The sequence below is a fragment of the Scyliorhinus torazame genome, chromosome 5, assembly GCF_047496885.1.
Source record: "Scyliorhinus torazame isolate Kashiwa2021f chromosome 5, sScyTor2.1, whole genome shotgun sequence".
NCBI lineage: Eukaryota > Metazoa > Chordata > Chondrichthyes > Carcharhiniformes > Scyliorhinidae > Scyliorhinus > Scyliorhinus torazame.
The window spans coordinates 5143248-5162714 of NC_092711.1; the positions used below are offsets into that span (position 1 = coordinate 5143248).

The 19467-nt window shown below is 54.7% G+C and overlaps 1 protein-coding gene and 1 gene segment (V, D, J or C); one reads left to right on the forward strand and one right to left on the reverse strand.

Moving 5' to 3' along the window:
• Positions 1 to 19467, forward strand: part of LOC140422583 (solute carrier family 12 member 6) — a 539853-nt gene that overhangs the window by 191288 nt on the left and 329098 nt on the right. The gene's annotated exons all lie outside the window — the stretch shown is intronic.
• LOC140421343 (Ig heavy chain C region, secreted form-like) overlaps positions 1 to 19467 on the reverse strand; it is a 76221-nt gene that overhangs the window by 51142 nt on the left and 5612 nt on the right. Inside the window, 2 exon segments of the C gene segment in view lie at positions 10289 to 10609; positions 17549 to 17866. Of these exon segments, the coding sequence occupies positions 10289 to 10609; positions 17549 to 17866 (639 nt within the window).

Below are 19467 nucleotides of genomic sequence, written 5' to 3' on the forward strand. Positions count from 1 at the left end.
TGCTGTACCTGTCCTGGGAGTGTTTGATGGGGACAGTGTAGAGGGAACTTTACTCTGTGTCTAACCCCTTGCTGTACCTGTCCTGGGAGTGTTTGATGGGGACAGTGTAGAGGGAGCTTTACTCTGTATCTAACCCCGTGCTGTACCTGTCCTGGGAGTGTTTGATGGGGACAGTGTAGAGGGAGCTTTACTCTGTATCTAACCCTGTGCTGTACCTGTCCTGGGAGTGTTTGATGGGGACAGTGTAGAGGGAGCTTTACTCTGTATCTAACCCCGTGCTGTACCTGTCCTGGGAGTGTTTGATGGGGACAGTGTAGAGGGAGCTTTACTCTGTATCTAACCCCGTGCTGTACCTGTCCTGGGAGTGTTTGATGGGGACAGTGTAGAGGGAACTTTACTCTGTATCTAACACCGGGCTGTACCTGTCCTGGGAGTGTTTGATGGGAACAGTGTAGAGGGAGCTTTACTCTGTATCTAACCCCGTGCTGTACCTGTCCTGGGAGTGTTTGATGGGGACAGTGGAGAGGGAGCTTTACTCTGTATCTAACCCCGTGCTGTACCTGTCCGGGGAGTGTATGATGGGGACAGTGTAGAGGGAGCTTTACTCTGTATCTAACCCCGTGCTGTACCTGTCCTGGGAGTGTTTGATGCGGACAGTGTAGAGGGAGCTTTACTCTGTATCTAACCCCGGGCTGTACCTGTCCTGGGAGTGTTTGATGCGGACAGTGTAGAGGGAGCTTTACTCTGTATCTAACCCCGGGCTGTACCTGTCCTGGGAGTGTTTGATGCGGACAGTGTAGAGGGAGCTTTACTCTGTATCTAACCCCGTGCTGTACCTGTCCTGGGAGTGTTTGATGCGGACAGTGTAGAGGGAGCTTTACTCTGTATCTAACCCCGTGCTGTACCTGTCCTGGGAGTGTTTGATGCGGACAGTGTAGATGGAGCTTTACTCTGTACCTAACCCCGTGCTGTACCTGTCCTGGGAGTGTTTGATGGGGACAGTGTGGACGGAGCTTTACTCTGTATCTAACCCCGTCCTGTACCTGTCCTGGGAGTGTTTGATGGGGACAGTGTAGAGGAAGCTTTACTCTGTATCTCACCCCGTGCTGTACCTGTCCTGGGAGTGTTTGATGGGGACAGTGTGGACGGAGCTTTACTCTGTATCTAACCTCGTGCTGTACCTGTCCTGGGAGTGTTTGATGCGGACAGTGTAGATGGAGCTTTACTCTGTACCTAACCCCGTGCTGTACCTGTCCTGGGAGTGTTTGATGGGGACAGTGTGGACGGAGCTTTACTCTGTATCTAACCCCGTGCTGTACCTGTCCTGGGAGTGTTTGATGGGGACAGTGTGGACGGAGCTTTACTCTGTATCTAACCTCGTGCTGTACGTGTCCTGGGAGTGTTTGATGGGGACAGTGTGGACGGAGCTTTACTCTGTATCTAACCCCGTGCTGTACCTGTCCTGGGAGTGTTTGATGGGGACAGTGTAGAGGGAGCTTTACTCTGTATCTAACCCCGTGCTGTACCTGTCCTGGGAGTGTTTGATGGGGGCAGTGTAGAGGGAGCTTTACTCTGTATCTAACCCCGTGCTGTACCTGTCCTGGGAGTGTTTGATGGGGACATTGTAGAGGGAGCTTTACTCTGTATCTAACCCCGTGCTGTACCTGTCCTGGGAGTGTTTGATGGGGACAGTGTAGAGGGAGCTTTACTCTGTATCGAACCCCGTGCTGTACCTGTCCTGGGAGTGTTTGATGGGGACAGTGTAGAGGGAGCTTTACTCTGTATCTAACCCCGTGCTGTACCTGTCCTGGGAGTGTTTGATGGGGACAGTGTAGAGGGAGCTTTACTCTGTATCTAACCCCGTGCTGTACCAGTCCTGGGAGTGTTTGATGGGGACAGTGTAGAGGGAGCTTTACTCTGTATCTAACCCCGTGCTGTACCTGTCCTGGGAGTGTTTGATGCGGACAGTGTAGAGGGAGCTTTACTCTGTATCTAACCCCGTGCTGTACCTGTCTTGGGAGTGTTTGATGGGGACAGTGTAGAGGGAGCTTTACTCTGTATCTAACCCCGTGCTGTACCTGCCCTGGGAGTGTTTGATGGGGACAGTGTAGAGGGAGCTTTACTCTGTATCTCACCCCGTGCTGTACCTGTCCTGGGAGTGTTTGATGGGGGACAGTGTAGAGGGAGCTTTACTCTGTATCTAACCCCGTGCTGTACCTGCCCTGGGAGTGTTTGATGGGGACAGTGTGGAGGGAGCTTTACTCTGTATCTAACCCCTTTCTGTACCTGTCCTGGGAGTGTTTGATGGGGACAGTGTAGAGGGAGCTTTACTCTGTATCTAACCCCGTGCTGTACCTGTCCTGGGAGTGTTTGATGGGGACAGTGTAGAGGGAGCTTTACTCTGTATCTAACCCCGTGCTGTACCTGTCCTGGGAGTATTTGATGGGGACAGTGTAGAGGGAGCTTTACTCTGTATCTCACCCCGTGCTGTACCTGTCCTGGGAGTGTTTGATGGGGGACAGTGTAGAGGGAGCTTTACTCTGTATCTAACCCCGTGCTGTACCTGCCCTGGGAGTGTTTGATGGGGACAGTGTGGAGGGAGCTTTACTCTGTATCTAACCCCTTGCTGTACCTGTCCTGGGAGTGTTTGATGGGGACAGTGTAGAGGGAGCTTTACTCTGTATCTAACCCCATGCTGTACCTGTCCTGGGAGTGTTTGATGGGGACAGTGTAGAGGGAGCTTTACTCTGTATCTAACCCCGTGCTGTACCTGTCCTGGGAGTGTTTGATGGGGACAGTGTAGAGGGAGCTTTACTCTGTATCTAACCCCGTGCTGTACCTGTGCTGGGAGTGTTTGATGGGGACAGTGTGGAGGGAGCTTTACTCTGTATCTAACCCCTTACTGTACCTGTCCTGGGAGTGTTTGATGGGGACAGTGTAGAGGGAGCTTTACTCTGTATCTAACCCCGTGCTGTACCTGTCCTGGGAGTGTTTGATGGGGACAGTGTAGAGGGAGCTTTACTCTGTATCTAACCCCGTGCTGTACCTGTCCTGGGAGTGTTTGATGGGGACAGTGTAGAGGGAGCTTTACTCTGTATCTAACCCCATGCTGTACCTGTCCTGGGAGTGTTTGATGGGGACAGTGTAGAGGGAGCTTTACTCTGTATCTAACCCCGTGCTGTACCTGTCCTGGGAGTGTTTGATGGGGACAGTGTAGAGGGAGCTTTACTCTGTATCTAACCCCGTGCTGTACCTGTCCTGGGAGTGTTTGATGGGGACAGTGTAGAGGGAGCTTTACTCTGTATCTAACCCCGTGCTGTACCTGTCCTGGGAGTGTTTGATGGGGACAGTGTAGAGGGAGCTTTACTCTGTATCTAACCCCGTGCTGTACCTGTGCTGGGAGTGTTTGATGGGGACAGTGTGGAGGGAGCTTTACTCTGTATCTAACCCCTTGCTGTACCTGTCCTGGGAGTGTTTGATGGGGACATTGTAGAGGGAGCTTTACTCTGTATCTAACCCCGTGCTGTACCTGTCCTGGGAGTGTTTGATGGGGACAGTGTAGAGGGAGCTTTACTCTGTATCTAACCCCGTGCTGTACCTGTCCTGGGAGTGTTTGATGGGGACAGTGTAGAGGGAGCTTTACTCTGTATCTAACCCCATGCTGTACCTGTCCTGGGAGTGTTTGATGGGGACAGTGTAGAGGGAGCTTTACTCTGTATCTAACCCCGTGCTGTACCTGTCCTGGGAGTGTTTGATGGGGACAGTGTAGAGGGAGCTTTACTCTGTATCTAACCCCTTGCTGTACCTGTCCTGGGAGTGTTTGATGGGGACAGTGTAGAGGGAGCTTTACTCTGTATCTAACCCCGTGCTGTACCTGTCCTGGGAGTGTTTGATGGGGACAGTGTAGAGGGAGCTTTACTCTGTATCTAACCCCTTGCTGTACCTGTCCTGGGAGTGTTTGATGGGGACAGTGTAGAGGGAGCTTTACTCTGTATCTAACCCCATGCTGTACCTGTCCTGGGAGTGTTTGATGGGGACAGTGTAGAGGGAGCTTTACTCTGTATCTAACCCCGTGCTGTACCTGTCCTGGGAGTGTTTGATGGGGACAGTGTAGAGGGAACTTTACTCTGTATCTAACCCCTTGCTGTACCTGTCCTGGGAGTGTTTGATGGGGACAGTGTAGAGGGAGCTTTACTCTGTATCTAACCCCGTGCTGTACCTGTCCTGGGAGTGTTTGATGGGGACAGTGTAGAGGGAGCTTTACTCTGTATCTAACCCTGTGCTGTACCTGTCCTGGGAATGTTTGATGGGGACAGTGTAGAGGGAGCTTTACTCTGTATCTAACCCCGTGCTGTACCTGTCCTGGGAGTGTTTGATGGGGACAGTGTAGAGGGAGCTTTACTCTGTATCTAACCCCGTGCTGTACCTGTCCTGGGAGTGTTTGATGGGGACAGTGTAGAGGGAACTTTACTCTGTATCTAACACCGGGCTGTACCTGTCCTGGGAGTGTTTGATGGGAACAGTGTAGAGGGAGCTTTACTCTGTATCTAACCCCGTGCTGTACCTGTCCTGGGAGTGTTTGATGGGGACAGTGGAGAGGGAGCTTTACTCTGTATCTAACCCCGTGCTGTACCTGTCCGGGGAGTGTATGATGGGGACAGTGTAGAGGGAGCTTTACTCTGTATCTAACCCCGTGCTGTACCTGTCCTGGGAGTGTTTGATAGGGACAGTGTAGAGGGAGCTTTACTCTGTATCTAACACCGTGCTGTACCTGTCCTGGGAGTGTTTGATGGGGACAGTGTAGAGGGAGCTTTACTCTGTATCTAACCCCGTGCTGTACCTGTCCTGGGAGTGTTTGATGCGGACAGTGTAGAGGGAGCTTTACTCTGTATCTAACCCCGGGCTGTACCTGTCCTGGGAGTGTTTGATGCGGACAGTGTAGAGGGAGCTTTACTCTGTATCTAACCCCGGGCTGTACCTGTCCTGGGAGTGTTTGATGCGGACAGTGTAGAGGGAGCTTTACTCTGTATCTAACCCCGTGCTGTACCTGTCCTGGGAGTGTTTGATGCGGACAGTGTAGAGGGAGCTTTACTCTGTATCTAACCCCGTGCTGTACCTGCCCTGGGAGTGTTTGATGCGGACAGTGTAGATGGAGCTTTACTCTGTACCTAACCCCGTGCTGTACCTGTCCTGGGAGTGTTTGATGGGGACAGTGTGGACGGAGCTTTACTCTGTATCTAACCCCGTCCTGTACCTGTCCTGGGAGTGTTTGATGGGGACAGTGTAGAGGGAGCTTTACTCTGTATCTCACCCCGTGCTGTACCTGTCCTGGGAGTGTTTGATGGGGACAGTGTGGACGGAGCTTTACTCTGTATCTAACCTCGTGCTGTACCTGTCCTGGGAGTGTTTGATGCGGACAGTGTAGATGGAGCTTTACTCTGTACCTAACCCCGTGCTGTACCTGTCCTGGGAGTGTTTGATGGGGACAGTGTGGACGGAGCTTTACTCTGTATCTAACCCCGTGCTGTACCTGTCCTGGGAGTGTTTGATGGGGACAGTGTGGACGGAGCTTTACTCTGTATCTAACCTCGTGCTGTACGTGTCCTGGGAGTGTTTGATGGGGACAGTGTGGACGGAGCTTTACTCTGTATCTAACCCCGTGCTGTACCTGTCCTGGGAGTGTTTGATGGGGACAGTGTAGAGGGAGCTTTACTCTGTATCTAACCCCGTGCTGTACCTGTCCTGGGAGTGTTTGATGGGGGCAGTGTAGAGGGAGCTTTACTCTGTATCTAACCCCGTGCTGTACCTGTCCTGGGAGTGTTTGATGGGGACATTGTAGAGGGAGCTTTACTCTGTATCTAACCCCGTGCTGTACCTGTCCTGGGAGTGTTTGATGGGGACAGTGTAGAGGGAGCTTTACTCTGTATCGAACCCCGTGCTGTACCTGTCCTGGGAGTGTTTGATGGGGACAGTGTAGAGGGAGCTTTACTCTGTATCTAACCCCGTGCTGTACCTGTCCTGGGAGTGTTTGATGGGGACAGTGTAGAGGGAGCTTTACTCTGTATCTAACCCCGTGCTGTACCTGTCCTGGGAGTGTTTGATGCGGACAGTGTAGAGGGAGCTTTACTCTGTATCTAACCCCGTGCTGTACCTGTCCTGGGAGTGTTTGATGGGGACAGTGTAGAGGGAGCTTTACTCTGTATCTAACCCCGTGCTGTACCTGTCCTGGGAGTGTTTGATGGGGACAGTGTAGAGGGAGCTTTACTCTGTATCTAACCCCGAGCTGTCCCTGTCCTGGCAGTGTTTGATGGGGACAGTGTAGAGGGAGCTTTACTCTGTATCTAACCCCGTCCTGTACCTGTCCTGGGAGTGTTTGATGGGGACAGTGTAGCGGGAGCTTTACTCTGTATCTAACCCCGAGCTGTCCCTGTCCTGGCAGTGTTTGATGGGGACAGTTTAGAGGGAGCTTTACTCGGTATCTAACCCCGTCCTGTACCTGTCCTGGGAGTGTTTGATGGGGACAGTGTAGAGGGAGCTTTACTCTGTATCTAACCCCATGCTGTACCTGTCCTGGGAGTGTTTGATGGGGACAGTGTAGAGGGAGCTTTACTCTGTATCTAACCCCGTGCTGTACCTGTCCTGGGAGTGTTTGATGGGGACAGTGTAGAGGGAGCTTTACTCTGTATCTAACCCCGTGCTGCACCTGTCCTGGGAGTGTTTGATGCGGACAGTGAAGAGGGAGCTTTACTCTGTATCTAACCCCATGCTGTACCTGTCCTGGGAGTGTTTGATGGGGACAGTGTAGAGGGAGCTTTACTCTGTATCTAACCCCGAGCTGTACCTGTCCTGGGAGTGTTTGATGGGGACAGTGTAGAGGGAGATTTACTCTGTACCTAACCCCGTGCTGTACCAGTCCTGGGAGTGTTTGATGGGGACAGTGTAGAGGGAGCTTTACTCTGTATCTAACCCCGTGCTGTACCTGTCCTGGGAGTGTTTGACAGGGACAGTGTAGAGGGAGCTTTACTCTTGATCTAACCCCGTGCTGTACCTGTCCTGGCAGTGTTTGATGGGGACAGTGTAGAGGGAGCTTTACTCTGTATCTAACCCCGTGCTGTACCTGTCCTGGGAGTGTTTGATGGGGACAGTGTAGAGGGAGCTTTACTCTGTATCTAACCCCGTGCTGTCCCTGTCCTGGGAGTGTTTGACAGGGACAGTGTAGAGGGAGCTTTACTCTGTATCTAACCCCGTGCTGTACCTATCCTGGGAGTGTTTGACGGGGACAGTGTAGAGGGAGCTTTACTCTGTACCTAACCCCGTGCTGTACCTGTCCTGGGAGTGTTTGACGGGGACAGTGTAGAGGGAGCTTTACTCTGTATCTTACCCCGTGCTGTACCTGTCCTGGGCGTGTTTGATGGGGACAGTGTAGAGGGAGCTTTACTCTGTATCTAACCCCGTGCTGTCCCAGTCCTGGGTGCGTTTGACAGGGACAGTGTAGAGGGAGCTTTACTCTGTACCTAACCCTGTGCTGTACCACTCCTGGGAGTGTTTGACGGGGACAGTGTAGAGGGAGCTTTACTCTGTATCTAACCCCGTGCTGTCCCTGTCCTGGGAGTGTTTGACAGGGACAGTGTAGAGGGAGCTTCACTCTGTATCTAACCCCGTGCTGTACCTGTCCTGGGAGTGTTTGAAGGGGACAGTGTAGAGGGAGCTTTACCCTATATCTAACCCCGTGCTGTACCTATCCTGGGAGTGTTGATGGGGACAGTGTAGAGTGTGCTTTACTCTGTACCTAACCCCTTGCTGTCCCTGTCCTGGGAGTGTTTGACGGGGACAGTGCAGAGGGAGCTTTACTCTGTATCTAACCCCGTGCTGTATCTGTCCTGGGAGTGTTTGATGGGGACAGTGTAGAGGGAGCTTTACTCTGTATCTAACCCCGTGCTGTACCTGTCCTGGGATTGTTTGATGGGGACAGTGTAGAGGGAGCTTTACTCTGTATCTAACCCCGTGCTGTACCTGTCCTGGGAGTGTTTATGGGGACAGTGTAGAGGGAGCTTTACTCTGTATCTAACACCGTGCTGTACCTGTCCTGGGAGTGTATGAAGGGGACAGTGTAGAGTGAGCTTTACTCTGTATCTAACACCGTGCTGTACCTGTCCTGGGAGTGTTTGATGGGGACAGTGTAGAGGGAACTTTACTCTGTATCTAACCCCGTGCTGTACCTGTCCTGGGAGTGTTTGATGGGGACAGTGTAGAGGGAGCTTTACTCTGTATCTAACCCCGTGCTGTCCCTGTCCTGGGAGTGTTTGATGGGGACAGTGTAGAGGGAGCTTTACTCTGTATCTAACCCCGTGCTGTACCTGTCCTGGGAGTGTTTGATGGGGACAGTGTAGAGGGAGCTTTACTCTGTATCTAACCCCGTGCTGTACCTGTCCTGGGAGTGTTTTACAGGGACAGTGTAGAGGGAGCTTTACTCTGTATCTAACCCCGTGCTGTACCTATCCTGGGAGTGTTTGATGGGGACAGTGTAGAGGGAGCTTTACTCTGTATCTAACCCCGTGCTGTACCTATCCTGGGAGTGTTTGATGGGGACAGTGTAGAGGGAGCTTTACTCTGTATCTAACCCCGTGCTGTACCTGTCCTGGGAGTGTTTGATGGGGACAGTGTGGAGGGAGCTTTACTCTGTATCTAACCCCGTGCTGTACCTCTCCTGGGAGTGTTTGATGGGGACAGTGTAGAGGGAGCTTTACTCTGTATCTAACCCCGTGCTGTACCTGTCCTGGGAGTGTTTGATGGGGACAGTGTAGCGGGAGCTTTACTCTGTATCTAACCCCGTGCTGTACCTGTCCTGGGAGTGTTTATGGGGACAGTGTAGAGGGAGCTTTACTCTGTATCTAACACCGTGCTGTACCTGTCCTGGGAGTGTATGATGGGGACAGTGTAGAGTGAGCTTTACTCTGTATCTAACACCGTGCTGTACCTGTCCTGGGAGTGTTTGATGGGGACAGTGTAGAGGGAACTTTACTCTGTATCTAACCCCGTGCTGTACCTGTCCTGGGAGTGTTTGATGGGGACAGTGTAGAGGGAGCTTTACTCTGTATCTAACCCCGTGCTGTCCCTGTCCTGGGACTGTTTGATGGGGACAGTGTAGAGGGAGCTTTACTCTGTATCTAACCCCGTGCTGTACCTGTCCTGGGAGTGTTTGATGGGGACAGTGTAGAGGGAGCTTTACTCTGTATCTAACCCCGTGCTGTACCTGTCCTGGGAGTGTTTTACAGGGACAGTGTAGAGGGAGCTTTACTCTGTATCTAACCCCGTGCTGTACCTATCCTGGGAGTGTTTGATGGGGACAGTGTAGAGGGAGCTTTACTCTGTATCTAACCCCGTGCTGTACCTGTCCTGGGAGTGTTTGATGGGGACAGTGTAAAGGGAGCTGTACTCTGTATCTAACCCCGTGCTGTACCTGTCCTGGGAGTGTTTGATGGGGACCGTGTGGAGGGAGCTTTACTCTGTATCTAACCCCGTGCTGCACCTGTCCTGGGAGTGTTTGACGGGGACACTGTAGAGGGAGCTTTACTCTGTATCTAACCCCGTGCTGTACCTGTCCTGGGAGTGTTTGATGGGGACAGTGTTGAGGGAGCTTTACTCTGTATCTCACCCCATGCTGTACCTGTCCTGGGAGTGTTTGACGGGGACACTGTAGAGGGAGCTTTACTCTGTATCTAACCCCGTGCTGTACCTGTCCTGGGAGTGTTTGATGGGGACAGTGTAGAGGGAGCTTTACTCTGTATCTAACCCCGTGCTGTGCCTGTCCTGGGAGTGTTTGATGGGGACAGTGTAGAGGGAGCTTTACTCTGTATCTAACCCCGTGCTGCACCTGTCCTGGGAGTGTTTGATGGGGACAGTGTAGAGGGAGCTTTACTCTGTATCTAAACCCGTGCTGCACCTGTCCTGGGAGTGTTTGATGGGGACAGTGTAGAGGGAGCTTTACTCTGTATCTAACCCCGTGCTGTACCTGTCCTGGGAGTGTTTGATGGGGACAGTGTAGAGGGAGCATTACTCCGTATCTAACCCCGTGCTGTATCTGTCCTGGGAGTATTTGATGGGGACAGTGTAGAGGGAGCTTTACTCTGTATCGAACCCCGTGCTGTACCTGTCCTGGGAGTGTTTGATGGGGACAGTGTAGAGGGAGCTTTACTCTGTACCTAACCCCATGCTGTACCCATCCTGTGTTAATGGGAACAGTGTTGTGTACAGCTTTATCCTGTCAGTAATGAGTTGTGCATCTTACCGTTCCGATTGCTGACGCTCACTCTCAGCTTGTTTGATGAGGAGAGATGTTGGACGAGGCAGGTGAATATCGCTCCTGATTCCCATTCCCCGACGGGAACCTTCAGCTTACTGCTGGAGCGGTATGTCCCATTCCCGTGTTCTGTGGTTTTTCCGGACACCTGGGTGAATCTTGTACTTCGGTCGTTGACGAGCCACCTGAATTGAATTTTCCTGGGGTGAAATCCGGTTGCTTCACAGGTCAGTGTGGCGTCGCCCTCTGTGTCCATTTCCTCATAGGATGGGGGCAGGATGGAGATTCTGGGCTGAGTGGGATATCGAGCTGGACCATCCGCAGATTGAGCGTGAACGGAAGATATTAAAGAGGTTAGAATTTCCCAGTCAGAGTAACTCACGGATAATCCGCACCAACCCAAATCCGAATCACTAACTATCTCAATCCCTCCCTAACTACAAACTGCTCCCGAATCCCCACTCCCTCAAATCCCCAGTCCCCTCAGTCCCACTACCCTCAATCCCCACTCCCCTCAATCACCACTCCCTAAATCCCCACTACCCTCAATCCCCACTCCCTCAATCCCCACTCCCCTCAATCCCCACTCCCTCAATCCCCAATCCACTCAATCACCACTCCCTAAATCCCCACTACCCTCAATCCCCACTCCCTCAATCCCCACTCCACTCAATCCCCACTCCCTCAATCCCCAATCCACTCAATCACCACTCCCTAAATCCCCACTACCCTCAATCCCCACTCCCCTCAATCCCCAATCCACTCAATCACCACTCCCTAAATCCCCACTCCCTCAATCCCCACTCCACTCAATCCCCACTACCCTGAATCCCCACTCCCCTCAATCCCCACTCCCCTCAGTCCCACTACCCTCAATCCCCACTCACCTCAGATCCCCACTCCCCTCAATCCCCACTCCCCTTAATCCCCACTCTCCTCAATCCCCACTCCCTCAATCCCCACTCCCTCAATCCCCACTCACCTCAGATCCCCACTCCCCTCAATCCCCACTCCCCTCAATCCCCACTACCCTCAATCCCCACTCCCTCAATCCCCACTCCACTCAATCCCCACTACCCTGAATCCCCACTCCCTCAATCCCCACTACCCTCAATCCCCACTCCCCTCAGTCCCACTACCCTCAATCCCCACTCTCCTCAATCCCCACTACCCTCAATCCCCACTCTCTCAATCCCCACTACCCTCAATCCCCACTCACCTCAGATCCCCACTCCCTCAATCCCCACTCCCCTCAATCCCCACTCCCTCAAATCCCCACTACCCTCAACCCCCACTCCCCTCAATCCCCACTCCCTCAATCCCCACTACCTCAAATCCCCACTCTCCTCAATCCCCACTCCCTCAAATCCCCACTCCCCTCAATCCCCACTCCCCTCAATCCCCACTCCCCTCAATCCCCACTCCCTCAAATCCCCACTACCCTCAATCCCACTCCCCTCAATCCCCACTCTCTCAATCCCCACTCCCTCAAATCCCCACTCCCTCAATCCCCACTCCCTCAAATTACCACTCCCCTCAATCCCCACTCCCTCAATCCCCACTACCCTCAATCCCCACTGCCCTCAGTCCCACTACCCTCAATCCCCACTCCCCTCAGTCCCACTACCCTCAATCCCCACTCCCCTCAGTCCCACTACCCTCAATCCCCACTCCCCTCAGTTCCACTACCCTCAATCCCCACTCCCCTCAATCCCCACTACCCTCAATCCCCATTCCCCTCAATACCCACTACCCTCAATCCCCACTCCCCTCAGTCCCACTACCCTCAATCCCCACTCCCTCAATCCCCACTCCCTCAATCCCCACTCCCCTCAATCCCCACTCCCCTCAATCCCCACTACCCTCAATCCCCACTACCCTCAATCCCCATTCCCCTCAATCCCCACTACCCTCAATCCCCACTACCCTCAATCTCCACTCCCCTCAATCCCCACTACCCTCAATCCCCACACCCCTCAATCCCCACTCCCCTCAATCCCCACTCCCTCAAATCCCCACTACCCTCAATCCCCACTCCCCTCAATCCCCACTCCCTCAATCCCCACTCCCTCAAATCCCCACTCCCCTCAATCACCACTCCCTCAAATCCCCACTCCCCTCAATCCCCACTCCCCTCATTCCCCACTCCCCTCAATCCCCACTCCCCTCAATCCCCACTCCCTCAAATCCCCACTACCCTCAATCCCACTCCCCTCAATCCCCACTCTCTCAATCCCCACTCCCTCAAATCCCCACTCCCTCAATCCCCACTCCCTCAAATTACCACTCCCCTCAATCCCCACTCCCTCAATCCCCACTCCCCTCAATCCCCACTGCCCTCAGTCCCACTACCCTCAATCCCCACTCCCCTCAGTCCCACTACCCTCAATCCCCACTCCCCTCAGTCCCACTACCCTCAATCCCCACTCCCCTCAGTTCCACTACCCTCAATCCCCACTCCCCTCAATCCCCACTACCCTCAATCCCCATTCCCCTCAATACCCACTACCCTCAATCCCCACTCCCCTCAATCCCCACTCCCCTCAGTCCCACTACCCTCAATCCCCACTCCCTCAATCCCCACTCCCTCAATCCCCACTCCCCTCAATCCCCACTCCCCTCAATCCCCACTCCCCTCAATCCCCACTACCCTCAATCCCCACTACCCTCAATCCCCATTCCCCTCAATCCCCACTACCCTCAATCCCCACTACCCTCAATCTCCATCCCCTCAATCCCCACTCCCCTCAATCCCCACTACCCTCAATCCCCACACCCCTCAATCCCCGCTCCCCTCAATCCCCACTCCCCTCAATCCCCACTACCCTCAATCCCCACTCCCCTCAATCCCCACTTCCCTCAATCCCCACTCCCCTCAATCCCCACTCCCCTCAATCCCCATTCCCCTCAATCCCCACTACCCTCAATCCCCACTCCCCTCAATCCCCACTCCCCTCAATCCCCACTCCCCTCAATCCCCACTACCCTCAATCCCCACTCCCCTCAATCCCCACTACCCTCAATCCCCACTACCCTCAATCCCCACTCCCCTCAATCCCCACTACCCTCAATCCCCACTCCCCTCAATCCCCACTACCCTCAATCCCCACTCCCCTCAATCCCCACTACCCTCAATCCCCACTACCCTCAATCCCCACTACCCTCAATCCCCACGCCCTCAATCCCCACTCCCTCAATCCCCACTCCCCTCAATCCCCACTCCCCTCAATCCCCACTCCCTCAATCCCCACTCCCCTCAATCCCCATTCCCCTCAATCCCCACTCCCTCAATCCCCACTACCCTGAATCCCCACTCCCTCAATCCCCACTCCCCTCAATCCCCATTCCCCTCAATCCCCACTCCCCTCAATCCCCACTCCCCTCAATCCCCATTCCCCTCAATCCCCACTCCCTTCAATCCCCACTCCCCTCAATCCCCACTCCCTCAATCCCCACTCCCCTCAATCCCCACTCCCCTCAATCCCCACTCCCTCAAATCCCCACTCCCTCAATCCCCACTCCCTCAATCCCCACTCCCCTCAATCCCCACTCCCCTCAATCCCCACGCCCTCAATCCCCACTCCCCTCAATCCCCACTCCCCTCAATCCCCACTCCCCTCAATCCCCACTCCCCTCAATCCCCACTCCCCTCAGTCCCACTACCCTCAATCCCCACTCCCTCAATCCCCACTCCCTCAATCCCCACTCCCCTCAATCCCCACTCCCCTCAATCCCCACTCCCCTCAATCCCCACTCCCCTCAATCCCCACTCCCTCAAATCCCCACTCCCTCAATCCCCACTCCCCTCAATCCCCGCTCCCCTCAATCCCCACGCCCTCAATCCCCACTACCCTCAATCCCCACACCCCTCAATCCCCACTCCCTCAATCCCCACTCCCTCAATCCCCACTACCCTGAATCCCCACTCCCCTCAATCCCCACTCCCCTCAATCCCCATTCCCCTCAATCCCCACTCCCCTCAATCCCCACTCCCCTCAATCCCCATTCCCCTCAATTCCCACTCCCCTCAATCCCCACTCCCTCAATCCCCACTCCCCTCAATCCCCACTCCCCTCAATCCCCACTCCCTCAAATCCCCACTCCCTCAATCCCCACTCCCTCAATCCCCACTCCCTCAATCCCCACTCCCCTCAATCCCCACTCCCCTCAATCCCCACGCCCTCAATCCCCACTCCCCTCAATCCCCACTCCCCTCAATCCCCACTCCCCTCAATCCCCACTCCCCTCAATCCCCACTCCCCTCAATCCCCACTCCCCTCAGTCCCACTACCCTCAATCCCCACTCCCTCAATCCCCACTCCCTCAATCCCCACTCCCCTCAATCCCCACTCCCCTCAATCCCCACTCCCTCAATCCCCACTCCCCTCAATCCCCACTCCCCTCAATCCCCACTCCCCTCAATCCCCACTCCCTCAAATCCCCACTCCCTCAATCCCCACTCCCCTCAATCCCCACTCCCCTCAATCCCCACGCCCTCAATCCCCACTCCCCTCAATCCCCACTCCCCTCAATCCCCACTCCCCTCAATCCCCACTCCCCTCAATCCCCACTCCCCTCAATCCCCACTACCCTCAATCCCCACGCCCTCAATCCCCACTCCCTCAATCCCCACTACCCTCAATCCCCACTACCCTCAAATCACAACTACCCTCAAATCCCCACTATCCTCAAATCCCCACTACCCTCAAATCCCCACTACCCTTAATCCCCACTACCCTCAATCCCCACTACCCTCAATCCCCACTCCCTCAATCCCCACCCTCAATCCCCACTACACTCAATCGCCACTCCCTTCAAATCCCCACTACCCTCAAACCCCACTAACCTCAATCCCCACTCGCTCAATCCCCACACCCCTCAATCCCCACTAACCTCAAATCACTACTACCCTCAATCCCCACTCCCCTCAATCCCCACTCCCCTCAATCCCCACTCCCCTCAGTCCCACTACCCTCAATCCCCACTCCCTCAATCCCCACTCCCTCAATCCCCACTCCCCTCAATCCCCACTCCCCTCAATCCCCACTCCCCTCAATCCCCACTCCCCTCAATCCCCACTCCCCTCAATCCCCACTCCCTCAAATCCCCACTCCCTCAATCCCCACTCCCCTCAATCCCCGCTCCCCTCAATCCCCACGCCCTCAATCCCCACTACCCTCAATCCCCACACCCCTCAATCCCCACTCCCTCAATCCCCACTCCCTCAATCCCCACTACCCTGAATCCCCACTCCCCTCAATCCCCACTCCCCTCAATCCCCATTCCCCTCAATCCCCACTCCCCTCAATCCCCACTCCCCTCAATCCCCATTCCCCTCAATTCCCGCTCCCCTCAATCCCCACTCCCTCAATCCCCACTCCCCTCAATCCCCACTCCCCTCAATCCCCACTCCCCTCAATCCCCACTCCCTCAAATCCCCACTCCCTCAATCCCCACTCCCCTCAATCCCCACTCCCCTCAATCCCCACGCCCTCAATCCCCACTCCCCTCAATCCCCACTCCCCTCAATCCCCACTCCCCTCAATCCCCACTCCCCTCAATCCCCACTCCCCTCAATCCCCACTACCCTCAATCCCCACGCCCTCAATCCCCACTCCCTCAATCCCCACTACCCTCAAATCACAACTACCCTCAAATCCCCACTATCCTCAAATCCCCACTACCCTCAAATCCCCACTACCCTTAATCCCCACTACCCTCAATCCCCACTACCCTCAATCCCCACTCCCTCAATCCCCACCCTCAATCCCCACTACACTCAATCGCCACTCCCTTCAAATCCCCACTACCCTCAAACCCCACTAACCTCAATCCCCACTCGCTCAATCCCCACACCCCTCAATCCCCACTAACCTCAAATCACTACTACCCTCAATCCCCACTCCCCTCAGATCCTCACTCTCCTCAATCCCCACTCTCCTCAATCCCCACTACCCTCAATCCCCACTCCCTCAATCCCCACTACCCTCAAATCCCCACTCCCCTCAAACGTCAATCCCCACTCCCCTGAAATCCCCACTCCCCCCAATCCCCACTCCCCCCGAATCGCAAATGAAGCTTCAAGCGGGATGTGCGCGGATATCCAAAATGGATGGAAGTACAAGGGGGGGTGAAATAATTTACAATAAAGGGTAAGATTCTTGAGGTGGGTTGAGCAGCTGAGGTTCCCGGGTGTAGAGGTGCGTTGATCATTGAAGGTGGCGTGTCAGGTGGAGAGAGGGAGAGAGGGAAATAGAAACGTCAGTCCTGAGGACAAATTGAAGAGCTTGGGACTGTTCTCCATGGAGAGATGAAGGCTGAGGAGATTTGATCGAGATGTTCAAGATCATGAGGGGGCTGGACAGACTAGACGGGGGAGACGCTGTGTGCCCCCCCCACTCCCCCCCGGGGCCCCCCCCCCCCCCCGGAAAAGGATCGCCAACGAGAGGGGCACAGAATTAAAGTGATTTTCAAAAGTGGCCAACGGGATAGGAGAAAAGCCTTGCTCGCACGGCGAGGGAATGAGGTCTGGCACGCACTGTCGGCAAGCGTGGTGGAGGCAGTCGAAGCGGTGCATCAAGAGGGGAGTTAGGTGACCATTTCAACCGAGACGGGGTGCAGGGGGGCATCGGGGGAAAGGCAGGGGGACGCCGCTGAGTCACGCTGCCCGTTTGGCGGGACGGCGCGGAGAGAGCAGATCCCAATGATCCCTCTTCTCGCATGCACCGAGACGGGATGGTGTGCCCTGAGGTTGACCCCCCCCCCAAAAACCCTCAGATCCCCTCAGCGCCCAACTCCAAAGCCCCCAGTCTGATCAGCCCAAGACTCCCAACAACCCCCCCCCCCCCCCCCCCACAGTGCTGCTAAAACTGGACAAGAGAGATCCCAGAGTGAAACCTGGCTCGATCGACCCTGAACCTTTATATGACGCACGGCAGGGGGAAGTGACTGGGCAGAGTCACAGGAGTCTGCTCTTGGAACGTTTATTGAAACAAGAAAAGGGAGCAATATCACACCAGGCGGGAAGATTGGGAAGGGCCCAATACAAACAAATTCTCACGATTAATTTTTCACAGCAATATCTTTACAGACGCATAAGACCAGTGAAGGGTTACCCCACCTCTCACCAGCTTATAAACAAACCCCAAAGACCTGTTAGTCACAAATCTGTCCAGTTAGCCAGACAGCAAGGCTCATAAACAACATCGCCCGTGCACCGCTCCCTTCCACTCCACCAGAGCCACTCACCACGTGTCCTGATCTCCTTCACGATTGGCTGGCCCAGAGCCCGATGGGAAACGGCACATTGGTAGAGGACAGCATTCACCCAGTCCTGGCTGCTGATGGCCAGTTGGCTGACGGTGCTGTAACGGTCATCGGGATCCCTGGACAGAGGCGCCTGGCTGATTCCTGATGACACCTTCCTCCCGTTCCTGTACCAGGCGATCTGGACGATGGGGGGGTAGAACCCGGCCACCAGGCACAGCAGTCGGCTGGAACCGCCCTCCGAGATCTCCGCTGGGGGCGGGTAATGCAGGCTCACTGAGGGCGGGGAGGGCGGTGGCACTGCGGACGGAACAGAGACGGTCAGAGCACTGGCCCGGCGGCGACCCTCACCCTCAATCGACAGGCCACTGACCTCTGCGACCCTGAACCGAGAGGTCACTCGCTGACCTCAATGACCCCCGGTTGAGAGGTCACACCCTGACGTCACTGGCCCTTTGAGAGGCTAATCGCTGTCCTCTGACCCTGAGTTGAGAGGTCAATCACCGACCGTAAGACCATCGGAACAGAATTAGGCCACTCGGCCCATCGAGTCTGCTCCGCTATTCAATCATGGCTGATATTTTCTCATCCCCATTCTCCTGCCTTCTCCCCATAACCCCTGACCCCCTTATTAATCAAGAACCTATCTATCTCTGTCTTAAAGACACTCCGTGATTGGGCCTCCACAGCCTTCTGCGGCAAAGAGTTCCACAGATTCACCACCCTCTGGCTGAAGAAATTCCTCCTCATCTCTGTTTTAAAGGATCGTCCCTTTAGTCTGAGATGATGTCCTCTGCTTCTAGTTTTTCCCACAAGTGGAAACATCCTCTCCACGTCCACTCTATCCAGGCCTCGCAGTATCCTGTAAGTTTCAATAAGATCCCCCCTCATCCTTCTAAACTCCAACGAGTACAGACCCAGAGTCCTCAACCGTTCCTCGTACGACAAGCTCTTCATTCCGGGGACCGTTCTTGTGAACCTCCTCTGGACCCTTTCCAAGGCCAGCACATCCTTCCTTAGATACGGGGCCCAAAACTGCTCACGATACTCCAAATGGGGTCTGACCAGAGCCTGATACAGCCTCAGGAGTACATCCCTGGTCTTGTATTCTCGCCCTCTCGACAGGAATGCTAACATTGCATTTGCCTTCCTAACTGCCGACTGAACCTGCCCGTTAACCAGAAGAGAATCGTGAACAAGGACTCCCAAGTCCCTTTGTGCTTCTGCTTTCCGAAGCATTTCCCCATTTAGAAAATAGTCTATGCCTAAATTCCTCCTTCCAAAGTGCGTAACCTCACACTTTCCACATTGTATTCCATCTGCCACTTCATTGCCCGCTCTCCTAGCTTGTCCAAATCCTTCTGCAGCCCCCTGCTTCCTCAATACTACCTGCCCCTCTACAGATCTCTGTATCATCTGCAAACTTAGCAACAGAGCCTTTTTCCAGATCATTCATGTACATTGTAAAAAGTTGTGGTCCCCGCACAGACCCCTGGGGAACACCGCTAGTCACCAGCTGCCATCCTGAAAAAGACCCCTTTATCCCCACTCTCTGCCTTCAGTTGAGAGGTCACGCCCTGACCTCAGTGACCCTTAGCTGAGAGGTCGCGCCCTGACCTCAGTGACCCTCGGTTGAGAGGTCACGCCCTGACCCCCGTGACCCTCAGTTGAGAGGTCACTCGGGTGACCCTCAGTTGAGAGGTCGCGCCCTGACCTCAGTGACCCTCGGTTGAGAGGTCACGCCCTGACCCCCGTGACCCTTGGTTGAGAGGTCCCCCCCCCGACCCCAGGGACCCTTAGCTGAGAGGCCGCGCCCTGACCCCAGTGACCCTCAGTTGAGAGGTCACTCGGGTGACCCTCAGTTGAGAGGTCACGCCCTGACCTCGGTGCCTCTCTTGCCC